General features: G+C 42.0%; 1 protein-coding gene across 2 annotated transcripts in view; it reads left to right on the top strand.

Moving 5' to 3' along the window:
- The first annotated feature begins 15,577 nt into the window (after positions 1–15,577).
- The window catches only part of LOC311130024 (insulin-like growth factor-binding protein 2-B), a 71,694-nt gene continuing 64,095 nt past the window's right edge, over positions 15,578–23,176 (top strand). Inside the window, exon 1 of one of the 2 annotated variants that reach the window (XM_084162626.1) lies at positions 15,578–15,998. In XM_084162626.1, the coding sequence (XP_084018752.1) occupies positions 15,635–15,998 (364 nt within the window). In that variant the 5' untranslated portion in view covers positions 15,578–15,634. The remainder of the gene's footprint in view (positions 15,999–23,176) is intronic. The other variant, XM_084162625.1, reaches the window with a different exon arrangement.

The following is a 23,176-nucleotide window of genomic DNA, read 5'->3' as shown; positions in this document are numbered from 1 at the left end:
TTAATAAATAGATTTAATTGTATTTTGTTTTTGTCATTGATCTACACAAAACACTCCATAATGTCAAAGTGAAAATTTAATTGTACCTATTTTTACAAATTAATAAAAATGTAATAACTAAAATATAGTCGTAGCATAAGTATTCACCTCCTTTGTTCAGGCAAGCCTAAATTAGTTTAGAAGTCAAATCTGGCAAATAACAAATAAGATAATAAGTTATGTGTGAAATAATAGGGGTTTACATTATTTTTGAATGACTATCCCTTCCTCTGTCCCCCCATACATACAACATCTGTAAGGTCTCTCAGTCAAGTATTGAATTTCAAGCACAGATTAAACTACAAAAACCAGGGAGCTTTTCGAAAGCCTCATAAAGAAGGGCCGTGATTGGTAGATGGGTAACAATAACAAATCGGACATTGAATATATCTTTCAGCATGATCAAATTAATAATTATTAATAATTAAATCACCCAGATACAGCAAAGATGCAGTCACCCTTCAGAACTGAGCTGCAGGACAGGAAGGAAACTGCTTAGGGATGTTACCATGAGGCTATTGGTGATTTTAAAACATCTACAGAGTTCAATGGCTGTGATGGGAGAAAACTGAGGATGGATCAACAACATTGTAGTGACTCCACAATAATGACCTAAATGACAAAAGAAGAATGCATATATACAGAATAAAAAATATTGTACTGCAAAAAAACATGGCAAATTAATACACTTTTTGGCTTAAATGCAAAGCATTATGTTTGGGGCAAATCCAACACAACACATCACTGAGTAACTGCCTCCTTATTTTCAAGCACTGTGGTGGCTGCATCATGGTATGGGTATGCCTGACATCGGCAAAGACTGGGGAATTTTTCAAGATGAAAAGAAACGGGATGGAGCTAAGCACAGGCAAAATCCTAGAGGAAACCCTGCTTCAGTCTACTTTACACCAGACACTGGGAGAGGACTTCACCTTTGAGCAGGACAATAACCTACAACCCAAAGCCAAATCTACACTGGAGTTGCTTACCAAGAAGACAGTGAATGTTCCCGCGTGGCCAAGTTACAGTTTTGACTTAAATCTGCTTGAAGATCTATGGCAAGACTGTTTAACCATGATCCCCAACACCTTGACAGAGCTTGAAGAATTTTGAAAATAATAATGGACAAATATTGTACAAAACAGGTGTGCAAAGCTCTTATGAGACTTACACAAGAAAACTCACAGCTGTAATAATCGCTCCCAAAGGTTTTTCTAACATGTATTGACTCAGAGGGGTGAATATTTACAGTATCTCAACAAGCTTTATATTAGTGTCACATGTAAAGTGTCATGTGATTTTCCACATGTGAAATTATGTGGTTTTTACATAAGGGGGATGTTCGATTATCTGACAACACCAACTAAAAAGAAGCAATGCTCAGGGACACTTGAAATTAAGTGTGCATAAATGTTCTCGGGATTTGACCTTGCAACCTTTTGGTCTGGAGTGCAATAATGTCTCAGCAGTGCCACCAGATACTTATTTGATACCAAGAACATACACTGAGTGTACAAAACATTAGGAACACCTTCCTAATATGGAGATGCACCCCCTTTTGCCCTCAGAACAGCCTCAATTCGTCAAGGCATGGACTCTACTAGGTGTCAAAGGCGTTCCACAGGGATGCTAGCCCATGTTGACTCCAATGCTTCACACAGTTGTGTCAAGTTGGCTGGATGTCCTTTGGGTGGTGGACCATTCTTGATACGGGAAACTGTTGAGGGTGTAAAACCCAACTTCATTGCAGTTCTTGACACACTCAAACTGGTGCGCCTGGAACCTACTACCATGCCCCATTAAAAAAGGCACTTAAATATTTTGTCCCTGTGAATGACACACACAATCCATGTCTCCATTGTCTCAAGGTTTAAACATCCTTCTTTAACCTGTCTCCTCTCCTTCGGCTACACTGATTGAAGTGGATTTAAAAAGTCATATCAATAAGTGATTATAGCTTTCACCTGGATTCCCCTGGTCAGTCTATGTTCTTAATGTTTTGTACACTCAGTGTATATCCACATACAGTCAAAAATAAGAGTACCGTTACGGTACAATGTTGTTCCCTGGTTTACAAAAAGGTCAAAGGTACTTTCAAAAGGTACTCACATGGTACTAGTCAGTACCTTTTAGGGTACATGTTTGGAAAATCTAGTATAATGGTCAATTTTTCTACCCAATATATTCAATATAAAGTACAATCATTACTGCACTTTGAAATGTAGGTGGGGGCAATTTGCTGGCAGTGGCTTATTAGCACATTTGGGGGCATTGTCTAAAATACGTTGTATTTGTGCCAACCGTCAGTTGAAATGTTGCACCAGTTTAAGGGGTTTATCGTTGTGTTGCTGAAGGTTGAGCATATATGTGACTCATTTCAGGAAACTAGACGTATGTCGCACGTTACTACTTCACAGGAGAGCCATTTGAACTAAAACTATTATTTTAAATCAAAATGCGTTTTCTGGCAGAAATGCCTTCTGGAACATGTGAACTTTCATGTGCCTTAATAACAAACATGTATGCCATCTGTAAATACGAATAAAATGGTTAAATTATGAGCCTAGTTGGTTTAGCCACAGAAAAAGACAGGAACCTTCCCGCTAGCCACGATTGGCTGAGATAATGGCTGGGCTGGACATGCCGAGAGATGAGTTCAGATTGGTCTGCCATGTAGCACCTTCTGTCTATAACATGAGCTGGTCAGTATGTGTAAGTAATCCTTTCTAACGCGGCTTTGTTGAAAGATATCACGTAGTAGAATTGCATAAGTGTAGCTCTCAAATTTCTGGAGGACCGAGTTTTGAAATCAGTGGAATGCACTATGGATAGCTAAGGACATGGAGAAAATTCTGGCGTTTGATTGCAAATATGCAGACTGAGTCGAAAAGAGAACACACAGAAGGCTGTATAAAACACCTATCTCCGGATTACATCATCAAACTAAGGCAACCATGGCATCTGAGAGGGAGAAGCATCCATCCATGTATACGGGTAAGATAGTCTAGCTAGCTACATTTTCAGATATTACACGTTTCAATTTTATCAGAAAGTATTTTCATTTCAAGTTAAAGCGTACTGTTAGCTAGCTAGCTAATGTTAGCTGGCTGGCTCGCTAGCTAGCTAACGTTATATGCATGATGTGTAGTAATATTATTCGTATTTCAGTGCCATTTACATTGCTAGTTATAGCCTAATGTTAGCTAGCTAGCTAATAATTAACCTGGTTGGTTAGCTACCTGCAGATTCATGCAGGGTAGTAACATTATGAGTTGGGAATATCGTTCATTGGTTAACTAGCTAGCTACATGTCTAAACAAAAGACTCCACTATGCAAGTAACCATTTCAATGGAATGTTCATGATGTCACTGCGATGCGACAACTGTCGATAGACGTAGCTGGTAAATTCACTCTGGCTATCTACTCCGATTTCAGAGCACTCTCGTCTGAGTGTGCCAGAGCGCAGAATAACTGACGAATTTACGAACGCTCAACACCCACACATATGGCCGGTGTCAGTAAACGTTGGCAAAAAAGCATGATTAAACTGTTGCCAGGAGCACAGTTGCAGTCACCAACGCTCTGGATAACATAAAAACAGCCTAACCAGCTCTGCTAGGGCAAGTAAAATGGTTAGAGTGAGCTGTTCCCTCATTTGTGTCTGGAAGTAGCTAGCAAGCTAGACAACGTTAGCCAGTTAGCTTGCGTGCTTGACTGCTGTAGATAGGTCAGAACGCTCGGATCAACCCTACTCCTCGGCCAGAGCGTCCAGTGTGCACTCTGAAAGCTCCGAGAGCGAACCGCTCTGAATTTACTAACGGACAATCTGACAACCCTCTGAGTTTACGAACGCCCAGAGCGCACTCTGAGCACACTGGCACTGCAGATTGAATTAAAGACACCCGTAGTATCAATCTTTGGTTATTTTGTACATGGCCTCACATGTGAATCCTTAAAGAGCTGGGTGGGGCTAAAGCTTAAGAGGGTGTGAATGTTGCTGAATGGGTGTAGACAAAGAAGAGCTCTCCAGTATGTGTACCAAAACATTCAAGGGCCATTTTCTCAAAAGTGAGGTTACAAGTTTATCAACTTTCAAAGCAGAATTACTTTCCCATTGTTCCTCAACTGTAGTGTTTGACATACCATTTTCTAGCTCTGAGTCTCTACTTTCATCCAATGTAAAAAACACAATTTCAAATGTTGCTACATAAGACCGAATCGAGCCGGTTGGTCACATATTCTTACATCGTCAATTCTGCAATCCTTGTAAGAACTAGTGATAATCAAGTGATGCACTGTTAAGAGGTTACTGTGCATCTTCTAACAATTTAATAGCTCTGGTTCAAAGTGAAGTAATGTTTAATTTTCAATAACTTAATTTCAACTAGTTGCAAGTAGGTTATTGTAAAATTCACAGTGATTTACTGTAGCTAATTTTTCACACTCACTGACCTGATGGTGTAGCAGGGAGGTGAGTATTACAATCACATGATGACTAGCTATAAATGAAATATTGTATCGCTCTTTGGTATCACATGCACTTATGTTTAATAAGGTTGGAGAACTGACTGTGTATTTGTATTTGTATTTATTAGGAATCAGTAGCTCCTCTTCCTGGGGTCCAAACACATTAAGGCACTTACATCTCACACAAAACAAAAGATAAAACAGTATATCATACAACATTATTACACCACTACATAGCTACAATACAAAAATGTATAATACAACCATACAATATTGTAATACACAACAAGTATGCTAGCATGTGTGTATGTATGTGTGTGTCTGTTCCTGTGTTTGTGTATCTCTTCACAGTCCCCACTGTTCCATAAGGTGTATTTGTATCTGTTTTTTAAATGATTATACTGCTTGCATCAGTTACCTGATGTGGAATAGAGTTACATGTAGTCATGGCTCTATGTAATACTGTGCGCCTCCCATAGTCTGTTATTGACTTGGGGATTGTGAAGAGACCTTTGGTGGCATGTCTTGTGGGGGTATGCATGGGTGTCTGAGTATTGTGCTAGTAGTTGAAACAGACACCTCAGTGCATTCAGCATGTCAACACTTCTTACATAAACAAGTAGTGATGAAGTCAATCTCTCCTCCTCTTTGAGCCATGAGAGATTTACATGCATATTATTCATGGTAGCTCTCCGTGTACATTTAAGGGCCAGCCGTGCTGCCCTGTTCTGAGCCAATTATAATTTTCCAAGGTCCCTCTTTGTGGCACCTGACCACAAGACTGAACGGTAGTCCAGGTGCGACAAAACTAGGGCCTTGTTGATAGTGTTGTTAAGAAGGCAGAGCAATGCTTTATTATGGACAGACTTCTCCCCAGCGTAGCTACTGTTGTATCAACATGTTTTGACCATGACAGTTTACAATCCAGGGTTATTCCAAGCAGTTTAGTCCCCTCAACTTCATCAATTTCCGCATTATTTATTACAAGATTGAATTGAGGTTTAGTGAATGATTTGTCCCAAGTACAATGCTTTTAGTTTTTGAAATATTTAGGACTAGCTTATTCCTTGCCACCCATTCTGAAACTAACTGCAGCTCTTTGTTAAGTGTTGCAGTGATTTCACTCGCTGTAGTAGCTGATGTTTATAGTGTTGAGTCATCCGCATACATAGACACACTGGCTTTACTCAAAGTCAGTGGCATGTCATTAGTAAAGAGTGAAAAAGTAAGGGGCCTAGACAGCTGCCCTGGGGAATTCCTGATTCTACCTGCATTATGTTGGAGAGGCTTCCATTAAAGAACACCCTCTGTGTTCTGTTAGACAGGTAACTCTTTATTTTACATTTACATCATTTAGCAGACGCTCTTTTTCCACAATATAGCAGGGGGTGTAAAGCCATAATAATGTCAAAAGGCGCACTGAAGTCAAACATAACAGCTTCCACAATCTTTTTATCATCAATTTCTCTCAGCCAATCATCAGTCATTTGTGTAAGTGCTGTGCTTGTTGAATGTCCTTCCCTATAAGTGTGCTGAAAATCTGTTGTCAATTTGTATACTGTAAAATAGCATTGTATCTGGTCAAACACCATTTTTCCCAAAAGTTTACTAAGGATTGGTAACCGGCTGATTGGTCGGCTATTTAAGCCAGTAAAATGGGGCATTAGTACTCTTGGGTAGCGGAATGACTTTTGCTTCCCTCCAGGCCAGAGGGCACACACTTTCTACTAGGCTGAGATTGAAGATATGGCAAATAGGAGTGGCAATATCATCCGCTATTATCCTTAGTAATTTTCCATTCAAGTTATCAGACCCTTGTGGCTTGTCGTTGTTGTTAGACAATAATACTTTTTTCACCTCTTCCACACTCACTTTACGGAATTCTAAATTACGATGCTTGTCTTTCATAATGTGATCTGTTATACTTGGGTGTGTAGTGTCAGCATTTGTTGCTGGAATGTCATGCCTAAATTTGCTAATCTTGCCAATGAAAAAAATAATTTAAGCAATTGGAAATATCAGTGGGTTTTGTGAAGAATGAGCCATCTGATTCAATGAATGATGGAGCTGAGTTTGCCTACAAGCTTAAAGTTTATGAACAGAATACAACAGAGCACATTAACGGGAATGACATTCTCACACATAGGAGACCAAAAATAGATAATTCATCCAATATTCTGATAGGCTACCGGTGCAACAGTATGCTGCCAATCAGCAAGTAATGTTGCATGTGTGTCAACAGAAGAGTCAGTAAAGGCACAGTAGGTTACTGGCATGTATTGCTAGTAGGAGCAAGTTGCCTGTAGGTTACTGGCAACGTTTTGCCAATAAGTTGTGTATTTTAGAATAACTTACTGTCAAATGGTTTCCAGTTAAGAAATTACAAATTCACACACATTTCTGGCAACAACTTGCCATTAAGTTACTGGAAAATGCACAACAACCTCTCTACAGTGCAGCTCGTTAGTGACAGCTCGTTTGCTCTCACAAAGTTTGCAGAACAGACAGTGTCAAAAGAAGCACTCAACCCACATTAGCATAACCATCAAACACTTAAACTGCTACAACACTTCCAATGACTGTTGGCACAAATAAACATATATTTGAACACGCCCCAAAGTATGCTAATACATTCACCTATCAAAGCACAGTGATCATCATACCTTATATTCAAAATTATTGGTGAGTTCAAGACAACTGGGATCTCTGAAAAAAACTTGGTTGAATTATGATGTCAGTGATCTTGAGGTCGGCAAGTCAGAGCTCTAGAAAGAGGCCCGATGGTGTAGGATGACCTTTCAAAATACATTTTCCCAGTCGGAGCTCGTTTTTTCCCCCGAGTTCCCAGTTGTCTTGATAGCACTAAAGTCGGATGTCTGCGATTTCCAAGTTCTGAGTTCCCAGTTGTTTTGAACGCGGCAATAGTACAACATTTACTGTATTTTTACCGCAACTAGACAAAAACCTCTAGGGGACCATGACACAACGTCCTAAATACATTCTTGGGGACATCCCTGGAACAAACCGGGAACTAGACAAAGCCTGCAGGGGACCATGACTGTTTAAATTGAATTAATGTAAATGATGCCTTTTAAAGTAAAATATTCTCAATTATATTTGACACATGGGTTTTCACATGTGCTCACATTTTGTCATATGTATTGTTTCATGCAAAAAAGTTGCATCCCTATGTTGTCACATTTATTTCACATGTAGTGCTGAGTGATTGGTGATTTTTGAGGTCGGTTCAGTTTCAGTTCGGTAATTTTTTTAAATAATCACGGTTTTCGATTTCGATTATTATTTTCAACTTTAAATGCACTACACTGTATGCGTTATGTGGGTTGAATGCTGTAACACAGAATAAAACAATTAATAAAAGTCCCACAGTTCTTCCCCCTACAGTCACAGACAGCTGACACTTCCCTAACATGGGGGCTAGCTCCCCCGTGACAGTCCGCAGCTGGACAAGGATCGGCTCCACCCGCACCCCAACAGGTAGTATGTCTGGTCTCACCAGGGTTACTGTAGAGCCTGTATCAACCAGGGCCGAACATTCCTCCCCCTCTACCATGACGATGACATTGCAGAAGTCCCCTATGGTGGATACGTCCCACCACAACTACTGGACTAGGAAACCCGGCGGCAGCTACACCCTGGGGGAGCAGGTCCCCACCCTCTTGCCTGCGCTGCTGGGTACCTCTTCTGCTTACTGTGGGTTTGGGTTTGGGTTTGGGGTTTGGGGTTTGGGGGCTGCTGGGTACCTCTTCTGCTTACTGTGGGTTTGGGTTTGGGTTTGGGGTTTGGGATTTGGGGTTTGGGGGCGGGGGTTTGGGGGCGGGGGGGTGGGCCCACACTGCCCCCTGCGCGAGAACCTGCTGTTGTTTCTCTGGTGACGGGAGAATCTGCCACACTCCTGCTGAATGTGACCAGGCTGGTCACAACCCCAGCAGACAATGGGAGTTGAGCTGACGTTGCCTGGAGCCCCTCTCAATGACAAGCGAAGCAGTCTTGACTAAACCGCCCAACTCGTTGACCCACTCTGGTTTGGCGACCCCCGGCACCCCGGCCGCCGCTGCTCTCACCTCTGGTTGACTGGCAACCTCCACTCTCACTCCCTCACCCCAGATCAGCTCCCTCTTCCTGGCTATCTCCACTGCAGCCCGCAGAGACGGTGGGTCCGCCATCTGAACATACTTACCCAGTTCAGTGGAAGAGAGGGCTCTAATAAAACTGTCCCGTGCCAGCTCGTCTTGCACCCCAATCGGCATAGTTGCATAAGCTCGCCGGGTCAGGCTCAGAATACCACTCGCCAACGCCTTTAACGATTCCCCCAGAAGTCTCTTTCTGTTACTCAGTTCAATCCGCAGCATGTTGGGCTGTGCGTCGCTGCCGAAACGGCCCCCCAATGCCTCCACTAGTGCACCGTAGTCGCCCCTCTCGTCCGGGGCTAGCGTTAGCATTCCGACGCCTCCTATGCCAGGCTCAGGGCAAGCTGTCTCGTCAGACCACCTACCGGCTCTAGCCAACAACTCGAATTGAGAGAAAAAAACTTCCCATTTACTTTGTCCATTGAACTTCGGTAGTTTAGCCGCTACCGTGGCTAATGGCAATAGGGCGCTGACATCTTTGTTTACATAAGCAGGCCCAGCCATTTCCGCACCCGGTGACGTTGACATCCCCGTCGCCGTGACGTCTGCTCTCCCGACCGGGTACCCCCGAGCCCATAACGGACACTTTGTCCGGCTGTTGCTTAATTTCCCACCTCGCCCCGAGCATCATGACCGTAGATGCGAGCCACGCGAAAGCCAACCACGACCTATACTGAAACAGCTAACTCGCCTAATCTCGATCCGTCCCGTAGTTCGAAAGCACTTCTGACGTCAATGTAATGACCCGGGCTGGGTCATATAGGAAAAAGAGACGGACACCTGGTGTGCAGGGCAGAACACAGGTATATTCCTAAACTGGGCTATTGTTCAGGCCACAGCCCACGCCGCTAAATTCCGAAAGTAAACAAATACACAATGTCAAGTTAAGTGGCAGACTCATAGGAGCAGATCAGGATCCCAAATAGAAAGAGAGAGAGAAATGAGACAGTAGCCCCTATTTATGCATTTCAAGACCCCGCGGGATTACCCATCATACCCCCCCAACCTTTACGTCTGTCCTGGCATATTTAACCCCTGCTAGCAAGCATGAGAACAATAACACACCCACGAACACAGAACCGTTACAATATGTTTAGCTGAGTGGAACATGTAGGCTTTGATGTTTGTAATGGCTTAGTTAATTTACATTTTACATTTACATTTTAGTCATTTAGCAGACGCTCTTATCCAGAGCGACTTACAGTTAGTGAATACATTTTTTTTTTTTTATACTGGCCCCCCGTGGGAATCAAACCCACAACCCTGGTGTTGCAAACGCCATGCTCTATCAACTGAGCTACATCCCTGCCGGCCATTCCCTCCCCTACCCTGGACGACGCTGGGCCAATTGTGCGCCGCCCATGAGTCTCCCGGTCGCGGCCGGCTGCGACAGAGCCTGGATTCGAACCAGGATCTCTAGTGGCACAGTTAGCACTGCGATGCAGTGCCTTAGACCACTGCGCCACTATGTTCTGATGGGAGGGGCTTCCCTTACAAAAGGAGCCTCTCTTTCAGTTGAGCTGGTGATGAGGCAGCACTGTTTAGCAGTCCCCATAATGTCTACTTTTGGTGGCAGTACTGTTGTTCTTTCGGAATCAATATGTAAATAAACACCCTTGCACAGAAGTACTTTTGCGGCTCTACCATAATTTTATTTGGTAGAGGTTAAGGTTTTTCCTGTTAAGCCTTCTTGCCTACTCTACGTGACACACGATATCACAATACCTTCACATAAAATCATGTGATCACGTGAAATTAATGTGCTTTTTCCGTAAGGGTCATCAATTGGGAAAACTAACAATATGATTCATCACCCTGACATGCTTGCTACATGTACCTCGACGACTCATAGTACTGTACAGTATTTGGGTGACCAAAAAGACCGTTAGCTCCCTTCTCCTTACTCAGCAACATTATTTATATCCCTGCACAATAAGCCGCCTGTGTATTTTGGCTTCAGAGGCAGGATCGCCATGGGTCAGGTCATAGTTCAAAATCCCCCTAATGGCCACAGTTCAGTGACATCAAACAAATTGGCTGTGTTATTTGTGGAAAATTAGAGGACCGAGAAATGTGTACACTGGATGGGTCAGGGGCCTGACAATCTATGCAGCGTGTGAATCGGCAACAAAAAAAGACTTGGGCAAGACTTAAAGGCAATGTTCCCGCGTTAGCGGAGACTGCATTCACGGTAAACGCTGCATATGTCAGCTCAGTTGGAAATTACATTCACATTTCTATCGTGGAATCTGTAATGCATCAGCTTTACAGATTGAATAGAGACCTTGGTAAATGTTTTACCCATCTGTCATTGAACTTGCCTGTGCACATTGGGGCTTGTCATGCTTAATTAGATGACTCAGGGGTGGAAAGAATGTGGTAATGACAAAATGACCCTGACAGTGAGTACAGACACAGTCATTGGATATCCACAGGCCAGCACTGGGACTGCTGTAGCACTCTGTTTATGTATATGAAATTACCCCTAGTTTTGAGTTTCCCTGTCTAATGGTTAGGGTAAGCTATTGGGGAGGGTAGAAGCTTATTCTATAGCTGTGCCTGAGGAGAATTTCTACACTGAGGTTATTACTGCAGAACTTCCTGGAAGTATCTTCTGTCCATGTGCATACAAAATATAATAACCCATTACACAATGCACATTTAGTGATTCCGAATTGTTCCTATAATAGGCCTTTTCACGCTGCATTGTTATTAGCCCTGGGCTATCTTAGCCCCAGGCTAAACTGGCCCTGTGATAGCATATCCGGTTCACACAAGCATTTGTTAACCCTGGGCTAAGCTTTGGCCTTTGGCTAAGGATACACACTTGTATTCCAAAGCCCTGGGCTAACGGACAAACACACCATGCAACCATCTCTGACACGCAACCAATGTTATAAGCAAGACATTTATTAACACATTATTTTATCTTGGTTCTGGCCTAACATTTGATTTCCAACAGTGATGGTTTGTATAAACCTTGCTTGTCTGCCGGCCCGACATCGGAAACAATGTTCCAAAATTTGATCTTGCCTCTGTACAGAGAAAGCTGTGAACAAACGAGACATCAACTTTTCTGATCCAGGTGAAATCATGCAACAATATTATTATCATAAATATTTGCAATTAACTGTCAATAGAAAAGCTATGAAAACTGAGGATAATGGAGCGTTTGCTGTCCTTCCAGCTGAAAAGTTTGTAGCTTTAGTTGACTAATTGAGAAGATGTTAGCCAGCCTGCATAGCAACTATTTTTTTGATAGGCATAGCAACCAATGTTTTTGCACGGATGAAAGTATTTTGTTTTTTGTTAAATAGTATGAATTTACTTGTCAAAATAACATGCAGAACGAGTTACAGGCATCACCAACATATGTAAATTAAGTGAAAGTGCCAATTTTCTGATTGGACACTGAGCATTCTAGGCGTTGTTCTTGACCCCCTTTCACACTGGCTATTTTGGCACAGAGTTTCTGGGACTAGCCGCGAAAAGTCAGTGCTAACCATGCTCCGGAGCATACCAGCTAGCCCTGGGCTAAGGTTGGTGCTAGCCCACTTCAGAATGTGCAAGTGTGAACACTTGCTTAGTCCCAGGCTAAAATATCCTTTAGCCCAGGGCTAAGGTGGCTCTTAGCCCTGGGCTAAAGTGCAGTGTGAATGCGCCAAAAGAGTAACCACAGCCAAGACAGCATATCCATGGCAGACCTGGGTTCAAATTATGTTTTCTTTTGAAATACTTTACTTGATTGATCTTGCCTGGCACAATGGAACCAATGTACGGAATAGTCCCAAAAAGGTAGATCCTGCCCAACTGCACTCCAGGGAGACTCAATCAGACGCAAATATTTGAAAGAAAACAAATACTATTTGAACCCAGGTCTGATCCACAGTGGCTGCTGGGTGTTAGGGTAGGGAAGGACAGACAAGGTGACGAGAGAATGGATGGACAGACAGACATTACCTCACATGCCGGGCACAGTGGAGGCCTCCCAGGCTGGTGGTCCCATGGCGCGGCACACAGAGGCATGACAGGCAAGGCTATGCTGTAGGCCGGAAATCCCAGTGTCCACTCCGGGTCAGACGTAGGAAGGGTGTTTAAGTGTGGAAAAGTATGTCAACTGGAAAAGGTACACTAGTGTTCTCCCTCTCACCCGGTCGCCCAGTGTGCCATCCTGCAAAAATGATATGGCTATCCTCAGTCGTGATCATAATTTAACCATAGAGTCATACCTGTCTACAAAAATATGGTCAATGACTTAATTATAACAAATGGCGTAAACCCAGCCCTCAATTGATTATTTGAGCCCTCAAATGATAACGTATCATTGGCTCCCAGCTTCATGGGAAATTACATTTAGTTTCATAGGTGTTTGAGAGATCTCATATCTGTCTCATATTATGAATCCCATGGTAGGGTAGTCATCAACTGTAATTAATGGACTGTGTGTTGAAAAGTTATTTTTAATAAGTGGTGAAAGGCTCTACATAAATAGAAATCTCTATCCAAACTAGCCTTTCAGCTTCCTCCTCTACCCTCTGCGATTAATTCCAGGTAGGCAACTCGCTGACCATATACTGTACAGTATATATACATACATGCTATAAAGTAAGAAGGCACCCACAAAGACAAATAAGCTTAATTCATATCTGCTAACCTAGGCCTCTGCAGGGTATGCTCCTACAGTGGCCGTGCTATCTTTCGACCCCTTGAGTCAACAAGCATTGCTCTCCGCAGTGGCCAAGAGACACAGATACCCTGTATGAGTTTACAGAAGCCTGCTTGCTGGATAAGCACAACAACCCCTACTCGCTACCAATACATCAATTGGACGTATGGGGGAGGGAGATCCATTTCGGTCCAAGGGACAGCTTTAATTGAGTGTAAATGGACATGCGAGAAATGGAGTGGTCATGTCAGAGACACTCAGCACACGCTGTAATATTACCCTGGAAAGTTCTGTTTCTCTGCTCTGCTGCTTGTCGTTTAAACATACTCTCATGAAGAGCAAATATGATCTTGACATTATGGCTCAATCGGATGTATTAATGCCTAGGATCCTTTTTCACTCGAGACAGCAATGCAGCCTAAGTTAATATATAAAATGTTCGTAGTAGAGATAATATCATTAGAAAGCACAAAGCAAGCTTTTGCTATAGTAGAAGCATGGATATTCAAACACATGCACATATTTATTCAAACATTGACATTTTATAATTTGTTCCTTCTATAATTCGTTATCCATTGCACACTAAGGTTATGCAAAAGACAACTCACTACAAGCTACATGTACAGTCGTGGTCAAAAGTTTTGAGAATTACACAAATATTAATTTTCATAAAGTCTGCTTCCTCAGTTTTTATGATGGCAATTTGCATATACTCAAGAATGTTATGAAGAGTGATCAGATGAATTGCAATTAATTGCAAAGTCCCTCTTTGCCATGAAAATGAACTTAATCCCCAAAAAACATTTCCACTGCATTTCAGCCCTGCCACAAAAGGACCAGCTGACATCATTTCAGTGATTCTCTCGTTAACACAGGTGAGAGTGTTGACGAGGACAAGGCTAGAGATCACTCTGTCAGGCTGATTGAGGTAGAATAACAGACTGGAAGCTTTAAAAGGAGGGTGGTGCTTGAAATCATTGTTCTTCCTCTGTTAACCATGGTTACCTGCAAGGAAACACGTGCCGTCATCATTGCTTTGCACAAAAAGGGCTTCACAGGCAAGGATATTGCTGCTAGCAAGATTGCACCTAAATAAACAATTTATCGGATCATCAAGAACTTCAAGGAGAGAGGTTCAATTGCTGTGAAGAAGGCTTCAAGGCGCCCAAGAAAGTCCAGCAAGCGCCAGGACCGTCTCCTAAAGTTGGTTCAGCTGCGGGATCGGGGCACCACCAGTGCAGAGCTTGCTCAGGAATGGCAGCAGGCAGGTGTGAGTGTATCTGCACGCACAGTGAGGCGAAGACTTTTGGAGGATGGCCTGGTGTCAAGAAGGGCAGCGAGGAAGCCACTTCTCTCCAGGAAAAACATCAGGGACAGACTGATATTCTGCAAAAGGTACAGGGATTGGACTGCTGAGGACTGAGGTAAAGTCATTTTCTCTGATGAATCCCCTTTCCGATTGTTTGGGGCATCCGTAAAAAAGCTTGTCCGGAGAAGACAAGGTGAGCGCTACCATCAGTCCTGTGTCATGCCAAAAGTAAAGCATCCTGAGACCATTCATGTGTGGGGTTGCTTCTCAGCCAAGGGAGTGGGCTCACTCACAATTTTGCCTAAGAACACAGCCATGAATAAAGAATGGTACCAACACATCCTCCGAGTGCAACTTCTCCCAACCATCCAAGAACAATTTGGTGACGAACAATGCCTTTTCCAGCATGATGGAGCACCTTGCCATAAGGCAAAAGTGATAACTAAGTGGCTCGGGGAACAAAACATCGAAATTTTGGGTCCATGGCCAAAAACCCACAAAGTCTGACAAACTCCAAGCATTGATTATGCAAGAATGGGCTGCCATCAGTCAGGATGTGGCCCAAAAGTTAATTGACAGCATGCCAGGGCAGATTGCAGAGGTCTTGAAAAAGAAGGGTTAATACTGCAAATATTGACCCTTGCATAAACTTAATGTAATTGACAATAAAAGCCTTTGACACTTATGGAATGCTTGTAATTATACTTCAGTATACCATAGTAACATCTGACAAAAATATCTAAAAACACTGAAGCTGCAAACTTTGTGAAGACCAATACTTGTGTCATTCTCAAAACTTTTGACCATGACTGTAGTTAGTTACCTGCCTTTTGACATACAATATCAGAAACATGACAGTTGATAGGACCCTGCAGATTGCACCACTCGGTCTCTTACTTGTTTGCTATGCTAATACAGTTGACAGTTCCACTTTTGGACCCAGAGTTTACATCCTTATCTACTCATGTTACCCTTTATTAGACAGTACAGCTAGAGGCAGAATGGTGCTATATTATGGCTGCAGTTTGCTGCTGCTTACGTTCCTTGCTCTGCCGGGCCTATTGCTAGGGGACTTGGTATTCCGTTGTCCGAACTGCGCTGAGGAGCGCCAAGCTGCATGTCCTAAGCTTGCCACCACCTGTACTGAGATAGTCAGGGAGCCCAGCTGTGGCTGCTGCCCAGTGTGTTCCCGGTTAGAAGGTGAATTCTGTGGTGTCTACACACCAAGGTGTTCCACAGGGCTGCGTTGTTATCCCACTGCAGATTCAGAACGGCCCTTGGAGCAGCTGGTTCAGGGGTTAGGACGATGCTCACACAAAGTGGACCCGGTACCCAACCTCACTCAAGAGCACCATGACCCGAGTGGTAAGTAACTTGACTGTCGCTAAGAGAAGGTTATCATTAATGTAGGGTAACAAGTATTCTGTGTTATACATATCTTTATCCGGCCACAAAGGAGTCCACAATATTGAAGTGCATGGCATCTGCTGAATGTCATAGGCTGGTATACTGGAGATCTATTGCTTCTTTATCTGTTCCCATTATCTGTACCCCAAGATGTCCCCTTATTAGGTGTAAATGGCACCTGGTCAGTGGCAAAACGTATTTAAAAATAACAAGAATGTGTTCAAATAGGTCATTATTGATTTCTGGGAATGAATGTTGACATTCGTGGTGTGTTTGGACTAACTGGTAGATCCAAATGCTATTGATCTTTGAGGACAAACAAGCTAATCTCTTTTTGTCGAACTGCTAACCATGTTTGGCTGACCCAATTTCTCTGGGTTTTTTAAACAAAAAGTACATCTATGACAATTTCCCCACTTTTTTAGTGCCCAGATCACAGGTTAATGCTGCCGGCAGTAACTCAGTGTCATCTCACATACAGCATCCCCTTCACATCAGATTTCCATTTCATGAGTCAAGTGTAAAAGAGGCACTATCAGGTGCCAGGTGTCTTGTAAGCTTGGAGCTCTCTAAATTCTCTTTAATTAGGTAGCATGTCATATTCCCACACATAGCTCCCCCCTTCGCCCTCCATCCATCTCCCTCCCTCCATCGTGTGTTTGTTTGATAACTGTTGCTGTTATTGGAATGGCATCACATCCTGGAGCAATGTGAAAAGCTGTATGAACTCATGCTCCATGTGCTTTCGTCCCACAATACACACAACAAACCTCAGAGTACATAGAGTACACTCTTGACTCATTGGATTAACTCATCATTTTCAAGGGATTCTGGACTTGGGTGGATGTTTGAACCTTTGTCCTCATCTGACTGAGCACACATTGCATAGGCTTCAACTGCATTCAGTCTCTCAAAAACACTGGTTTCTGACACAAAAAGATTCCCAGATTGGGAAGAGCTAATAGTGACTGTCTTTGCAGTTTGATTGCAAACAACTCCATGTTTTTGTTGACTCACCATGATTTGATATCTGACCATAGGTCTGTTACAACTTTTTTCCTTTTTATTGTCTCCTACTTCGTCTCTTTCTCCTCCTTCTCTCTGTGTGTTGTCTGTGGACTGGGATTGTCCTTGTAGCCCTGCAGGTAATGGTGTGCTCAGACTTGGTGTGCTCACACCCCTACAGGTGTTTAATTACTGCATGTGTGTGCTTTTGTGTGTGTGTGTGTGTGTGTGTATGTGTGTGTGTGTGAGAGAGAGAGAGAGAGAGAGAGAGAGAGAGAGAGAGAGAGAGAGAGAGAGAGAGAGAGAGAGAGAGAGAGAGAGAGAGAGAGAGAGAGAGAGAGAGAGAGAGAGAGAGAGAGAGAGAGAGAGAGAGAGAGGGGGGGGGGGGGGGGGGGGTCTTAATTTGACCCATTTCTCACAGCAGGAAAATCATGTGAATTATTGTGTGGATTATAATTAATGAACATTTCTGTAAGGGCAAATCAAGTCTGACATTTTAAAGTGAAAATTACAAACTTTAGAAGCCTTTTTAAACCTCCAAAACACTAAAGGTTTGCATTTCCTGCAACAACAGGGTTATCACATTAAGATCTAACATCTGTAAAGATAGAGAGGGAGGGAGTGCTCTGGGTGGGAACTGCATGTTAGTACCTGTGACCCTAAAGAGGCTCCCCTCAGGAGAATAGGGATTCCTTGACTCCCTTTTCCATGAAGGTAATCAGCTGATGTTCTCCTTTATGGAAACTCATTAGCATTAGATTGAACCTGTTCTGAATGGAAAAGTTATGGGCCTGGAGAACTCTGAGAATTCGGAGCCTTTTAGAGGTCAAAACGTGATGGAGAATAGTTGAAAAAGGTCAATTTCCAAACGAATCAAAAATGTTATAAAGGCAGACCTCGCAACAGTATAGCAACTTGTTAGCATAAGTTAGCCAAGTTAGGCACATCATAACCTTATTCACAAGACTTCCTCCCAATGCTCAGAAGGTCTGGTAGACCAAAGCTTCAAACATAGCCTTCGTTAGCCCAGTGGGAAGTTCTGGAAAAAGTCCATATGAAAATAGAAAGTCAGGGAGAATGTCCAAATGCATAGCCATTAGCAGTGTTGGGGAAGCTACTCTGAAAATGTAGTTTGCCAAGCTACCAATGACTTCACACTGGAAGAAGTTAAGCTACACTAAAGCTACCCTTAAAGGAAAACAATCTTTGGTATTTTTTCATTATAGGGTCGCATTTGCGACTGTTTGACTTGGCTTTTTTTATCATCATGATTGTGTGCAATTGACCAAAAGTAAACCAACTTTCTGAAGAGGCAACAAAGGCAAGAGAATGCCCCTGTCTGTGTGTGTCAGGACAAAACCAACATAGAGGGAAGTTGTGGAAACCCTCCAGGGCAGTCGATCATCCCCGTCAGTGGCCCGCTTTGGCCAGTAAATACAGTACATTGAAATAATGTTATTTTTTATCTAGGCTATATATTGATAAAAAAAACTGATTGATTCCCGAAGCTGTTTGTTTGTTAAGTTGATTATCTATCACATGCTTGCTGCACACATACAGCCTATAGATAATCAGAGAGAGCATGCAGCTCTCAAACAGCTGGTTGTTGCGTGTAGGAAAGCAGTAGGAAAGATGTTCCAAGTTATGATATCTACCAGCAAATGCTAAGGCAAGAATGGGTATGCAAACCAGGTATTACTGGTGATGCACAATGAATACTGGCGATGCACAATTCAGTCATCATGGAATAGCCTACCTTGAAAATCAGGCATTGCCTCTATGACTTAGAACTTCTATTGCTCCAATATAATTATTCTGTGATTTCATTTCTGATCAGTTTTTATAAGAGATGTAGCTGCTTTCGTTTGTTTCCCGCCATTTCAATTTAGGGGTGTTGCGCTAGTCTGTTGCGCTTGTTGTGGTAAAACCAGGTGTGGCTATTATGAGCAAGACAACATCGAATGTTGGCTTCAACTTGGTTTTCCATATAGAGTATTCCATTACAAAGGGAACCCGTTTTTTGGTCACTTTCTCGCTTTATAACATGATACAATAACACCTCAATAACTCTTCAACATCTCAAATGGCAAGACTGACTAGCTACCACATGGACACTTCATTAGTGTGTTTGTGTAGGGAACATGCTGTCTATTTAGTCAGACAATGCCCACATTATTCAGACATATTTTAGAATGTAAAAATAAAGTTAATGTCAATGCATAATACCATTGGGTAGGTATATTTAAAAAAAGTAATTATTCTTAGTGGTAATGCATACTTTTTTGCATACATTTGGGGGGGACTTTCTTTTCTTCAATAGGCTATTACAACAATTAAATATAAAATGTAGGTCCTTAGAAATTACAATTAAGTGCTTGAAAAAGTCATTGAAAGTCCTTTAATTTGACTTGCCAATGTTTGTATGAACCCTGTATAGTAGGGCTGCCCAACCCTCTTCCTGGAGATCTACCATCCTGTGGGTTTTCAGTCCAACCCTAATTTAACACACCTGATTATACTTATTAGCTGCTCAACAATACCTTAACTATCTGAATCAGATACGCTAAATTGGGCTTGGGCTGAAAACCTACAGGACAGTAGCTCTCCAGGAAGAGGGTTGGGCAGCCCTGCTGTATAGGCTACTTGCTCAGCCCACAAATGAAAGCTAAAATCACCTGCTATTGAAATGATGCACGCATCATTCGCTTTCCTGTCAGATCTTGACCCGGGAGAGTATTTTTTTCATTTGGGCCAGTAGCTTTCAGGTGGCACTAGCCCGGTGTGCCACTGGCAAATTTACCTGAATGTCGAGCCCTGCTGTGTGCGGTGCGAGTAGGGGCCTATATGTCTACCACTTTGTGTATCCGTTAGCGATGCTAAAGACAGCCTAACTGTCTTCGGGTAGATGAAAAGGCAATTAAAATGTAACTACAAAGTAGCATATGCCTACCTGGTAGAATCATGACTATTTCCATCAATCCAATGGCCATTGTTTTGAAAACTCCATCAGAAGTGTGCCACAGAGACACCACTAGCCAAACACAACTGTCTGGCTGGTGCACACCTGAATTAAAGGGTAACTACAGTAAAAAATCTAACTCTCTCTTTTCCCAGACTTCAAAAATGGTCCCCTGATGTGGTTTAAGCATTGTTGTGCACTTAGAACTTCTTGATAAATTATCATATATAAATTTGAAATGTCATAGATTACAAATTGCAAGACATATCACTCTGGAGTCAGATGTTAACAGAATGTGTAATTTATCCTATTAAACACAAAAACTATTTTCAGGTGAGAATTCGGCAGGTCTGATGTTGAAAAAGAAAGGACATTATTGCATACTCCACCTTACACAAACTACTGCAAAATGTAATTACTACTTGAACTACATGGACAGTGCTTTCAGAAAGTATTCAAACCGCTTGACTTATTCCAAATGTTGTTGTGTTACAGCCTGAATTCAAATGGATTCAAAATTGTTATTTTTCTCATCCATCTACAGACAATAACCCATAATGACAAAGTGAAAACATGTTTTTGTAAATTGTTGCTAATTTCATGAAATTGAAATACAGAAATATCTAATTTACATAATTATTCACACCTCTGAGTCAATACATGTTAGACTCACCTTTGGCAGCAATTAGAGCTGTGAGTCTTTCTGGGTAAGTCTCTAAGAGCTTTGCACACCTGGATTGTACAATATTTGCACATTATTATTAAAATAAATTATTCAAGCTCTGTCAAGTTGATTGTTGTTTGTTGATTATTGTTAGACAGCCATTTTCAATTCTTGCCATAGATTTTCAAGCCGATTTAAGTCCAAACTGTAACTAGTCCACTCAGGAACTTTCAATGTCATCTTGGTAAGCTGCTGGAAAACAGACTGAACCAGGTTTTCCTCTAGGATTTTGCCTGTGTTTAGCTCTATTCCATTTCTTTTTTTCAAAAAATCTCCTTTGCCGATGACAAGCATACCCATAACATGATGCAGCCACCACCATGCTTGAAAATATGAAGAGTGGTACTCAGTGATGTGTTGTGTTGGATTTGCCCTCAAGACATTTCATTTTTTCATTTTTAAATCATTTCTAAAAACATAATTATACTTTGACATTATGGTGTGTATAGGCCAGTGACACAAAATCTACATTTATCAATTTGAAATCAGGCTGTAGCACAACATTTTTGGAAAAAGTCCAGGATTGTGAATACTTTATCTCCCACAACACCTCCCCGTCTTGTGTACGTCTGTTTATATTCGCCCTGTCTGCGCTCGTCTGATGCAACATGGAGATTTATCAAATGTAGCTAGCTGTTTGAGTCCATTCTGTCATTTTTTGTGGGTTGTTGTTTTCCCAACAAGCACAACGCATATTGATCACAGATTTGGATGATGTATAGCCAGCATGGCTCTAATTCCCCCTATCAGTCCCAAGACCCCAGCAAAAATCTGAATTTCATTTATCTGCATGTCCTGCCCTTATATTTAACCTCACAATGAAGTGTTTTACCATGTTATTTTCAGGACAACCAGAGATACAAGTAGAACACAAAACAATTTGACATAACAGTTGCATACATGAGTTTTATTGACAAATGTCAATAAATAAAATAAAGTGCGCCATAGCAAAATGTATATGAATGCTGTAAGTACAGAAATGTTGGCTGGATGGGAAATAAATATCCAGCTAGCCAGTGACAACTGTGTGGAGTTTGGAGTTTGTGACAGCAACTATGTAAACTTATTACAGTATTAGAGCACCATGTCCATGATCTTCTATGTAGAAGAACCCCTTTCCTTCTAAAGACTCTTGTGTAGGTTGTGAGCTTCATAGACATGTTACATGTGTGTGTTCGTGAGAGTCTCAGCTTTTCATAGATAGCTTTTAATAGTTTGTAGCTCAAACCATTGGACTCCACAGATGTATTTTTTTTTGTGGGATCCGCCCTTGTCTCACAAACACCGCTTTAGCTCAGCCCCTGTTAATCACACAGACTAATGATTGGTATCTACTGATTCAGAAGAAATAGACTAATCCAGTTGTACAACCCAGAATTGTAGCTCAAACACACAATGTTTAAAAGGGGTTAGAAGTCCAAAACGTGCTGGTGTTATGGTGGCACTCCTTGGGTTAAGTTAGCTAGAGATAAAGGTAGGTAGCTAGCTACAGTTCAGCCTCTCAAGCTCGGGGGAATGTTTTTGCTAGCACACAACATGTTTCTGATTCAGAACCATGCCTTGCAGTCGTATGATTCGCTAAGATCAAATAATGACAAATACTTAAAGAGGAGCTACTGAAACCAAAACAAACTACTTATCTAGTTAAAAACATTCCATGTGGCATTGATAGTAGTCGTAAACATCAATTGTCCCAAAATTGACAAAAAAAAGTGTATGTTGGATAATTTATAATGTCAGTATTTTCCAAAACTGAGGTTGTGAGATTTATGGAATAAATGATTTAAAATGTTGTCTTGGGTTGGGTTTAGATTTCAGTCCTGACCACTTCACACTAACGTGGGACCACTGCCTGGCAGCACCAAATCATCTGAGAACAGCGCATGCTATCCAATAGTAGCAGCAGAATCAACCTATAGCACGCCCATATCTTTACAGACAGTAGAACACCCAATGAGACAACGAACAAGACATAGCTACAATACATCATCGCCAATGTTTGTTGAAAAGAACGAGACTTGTTCTTTAATAACGGCTTGTTTTTTCCCCCAACTCAAACATCCACACATTCGTGAGTTAACATTAGCATCACAAACACAACTGTCATTCCTTTAGCCAAAGTCATAGATAGCATGGTGGCGCAGGATGTTTGGGGTTTGGGATAAATCAACTACGGTGAGGAAGAGGAACAAACAATAATAACTGCCGGGGTACGATATATTGAACATAACACCTACACATCAAACCACACCCTCAAGAAGCAAATCTAGTTTTTATTGAGGAGGAGAAAAACCCAGGTGAAATCAGTTCAGGACCCCCTTTAAGTTCACTACCACAAGTGCCAGATTTGAGTCGTTGGTGTTCCCGGCTTATATGCGCAATTAGCCTGGGAACGATGTTAGGCCCATCATTTACTATTCCATGAGGAGAATTTTGGGACTCTTTGTA

Source organism: Coregonus lavaretus (assembly GCF_964263955.1).
Source record: "Coregonus lavaretus genome assembly, chromosome: 5".
In the NCBI taxonomy this organism is placed as follows: domain Eukaryota; kingdom Metazoa; phylum Chordata; class Actinopteri; order Salmoniformes; family Salmonidae; genus Coregonus; species Coregonus lavaretus.
The sequence above is the reverse complement of the archived record's forward strand: the minus strand, read 5'-3'. Positions and strand labels throughout refer to the sequence as shown.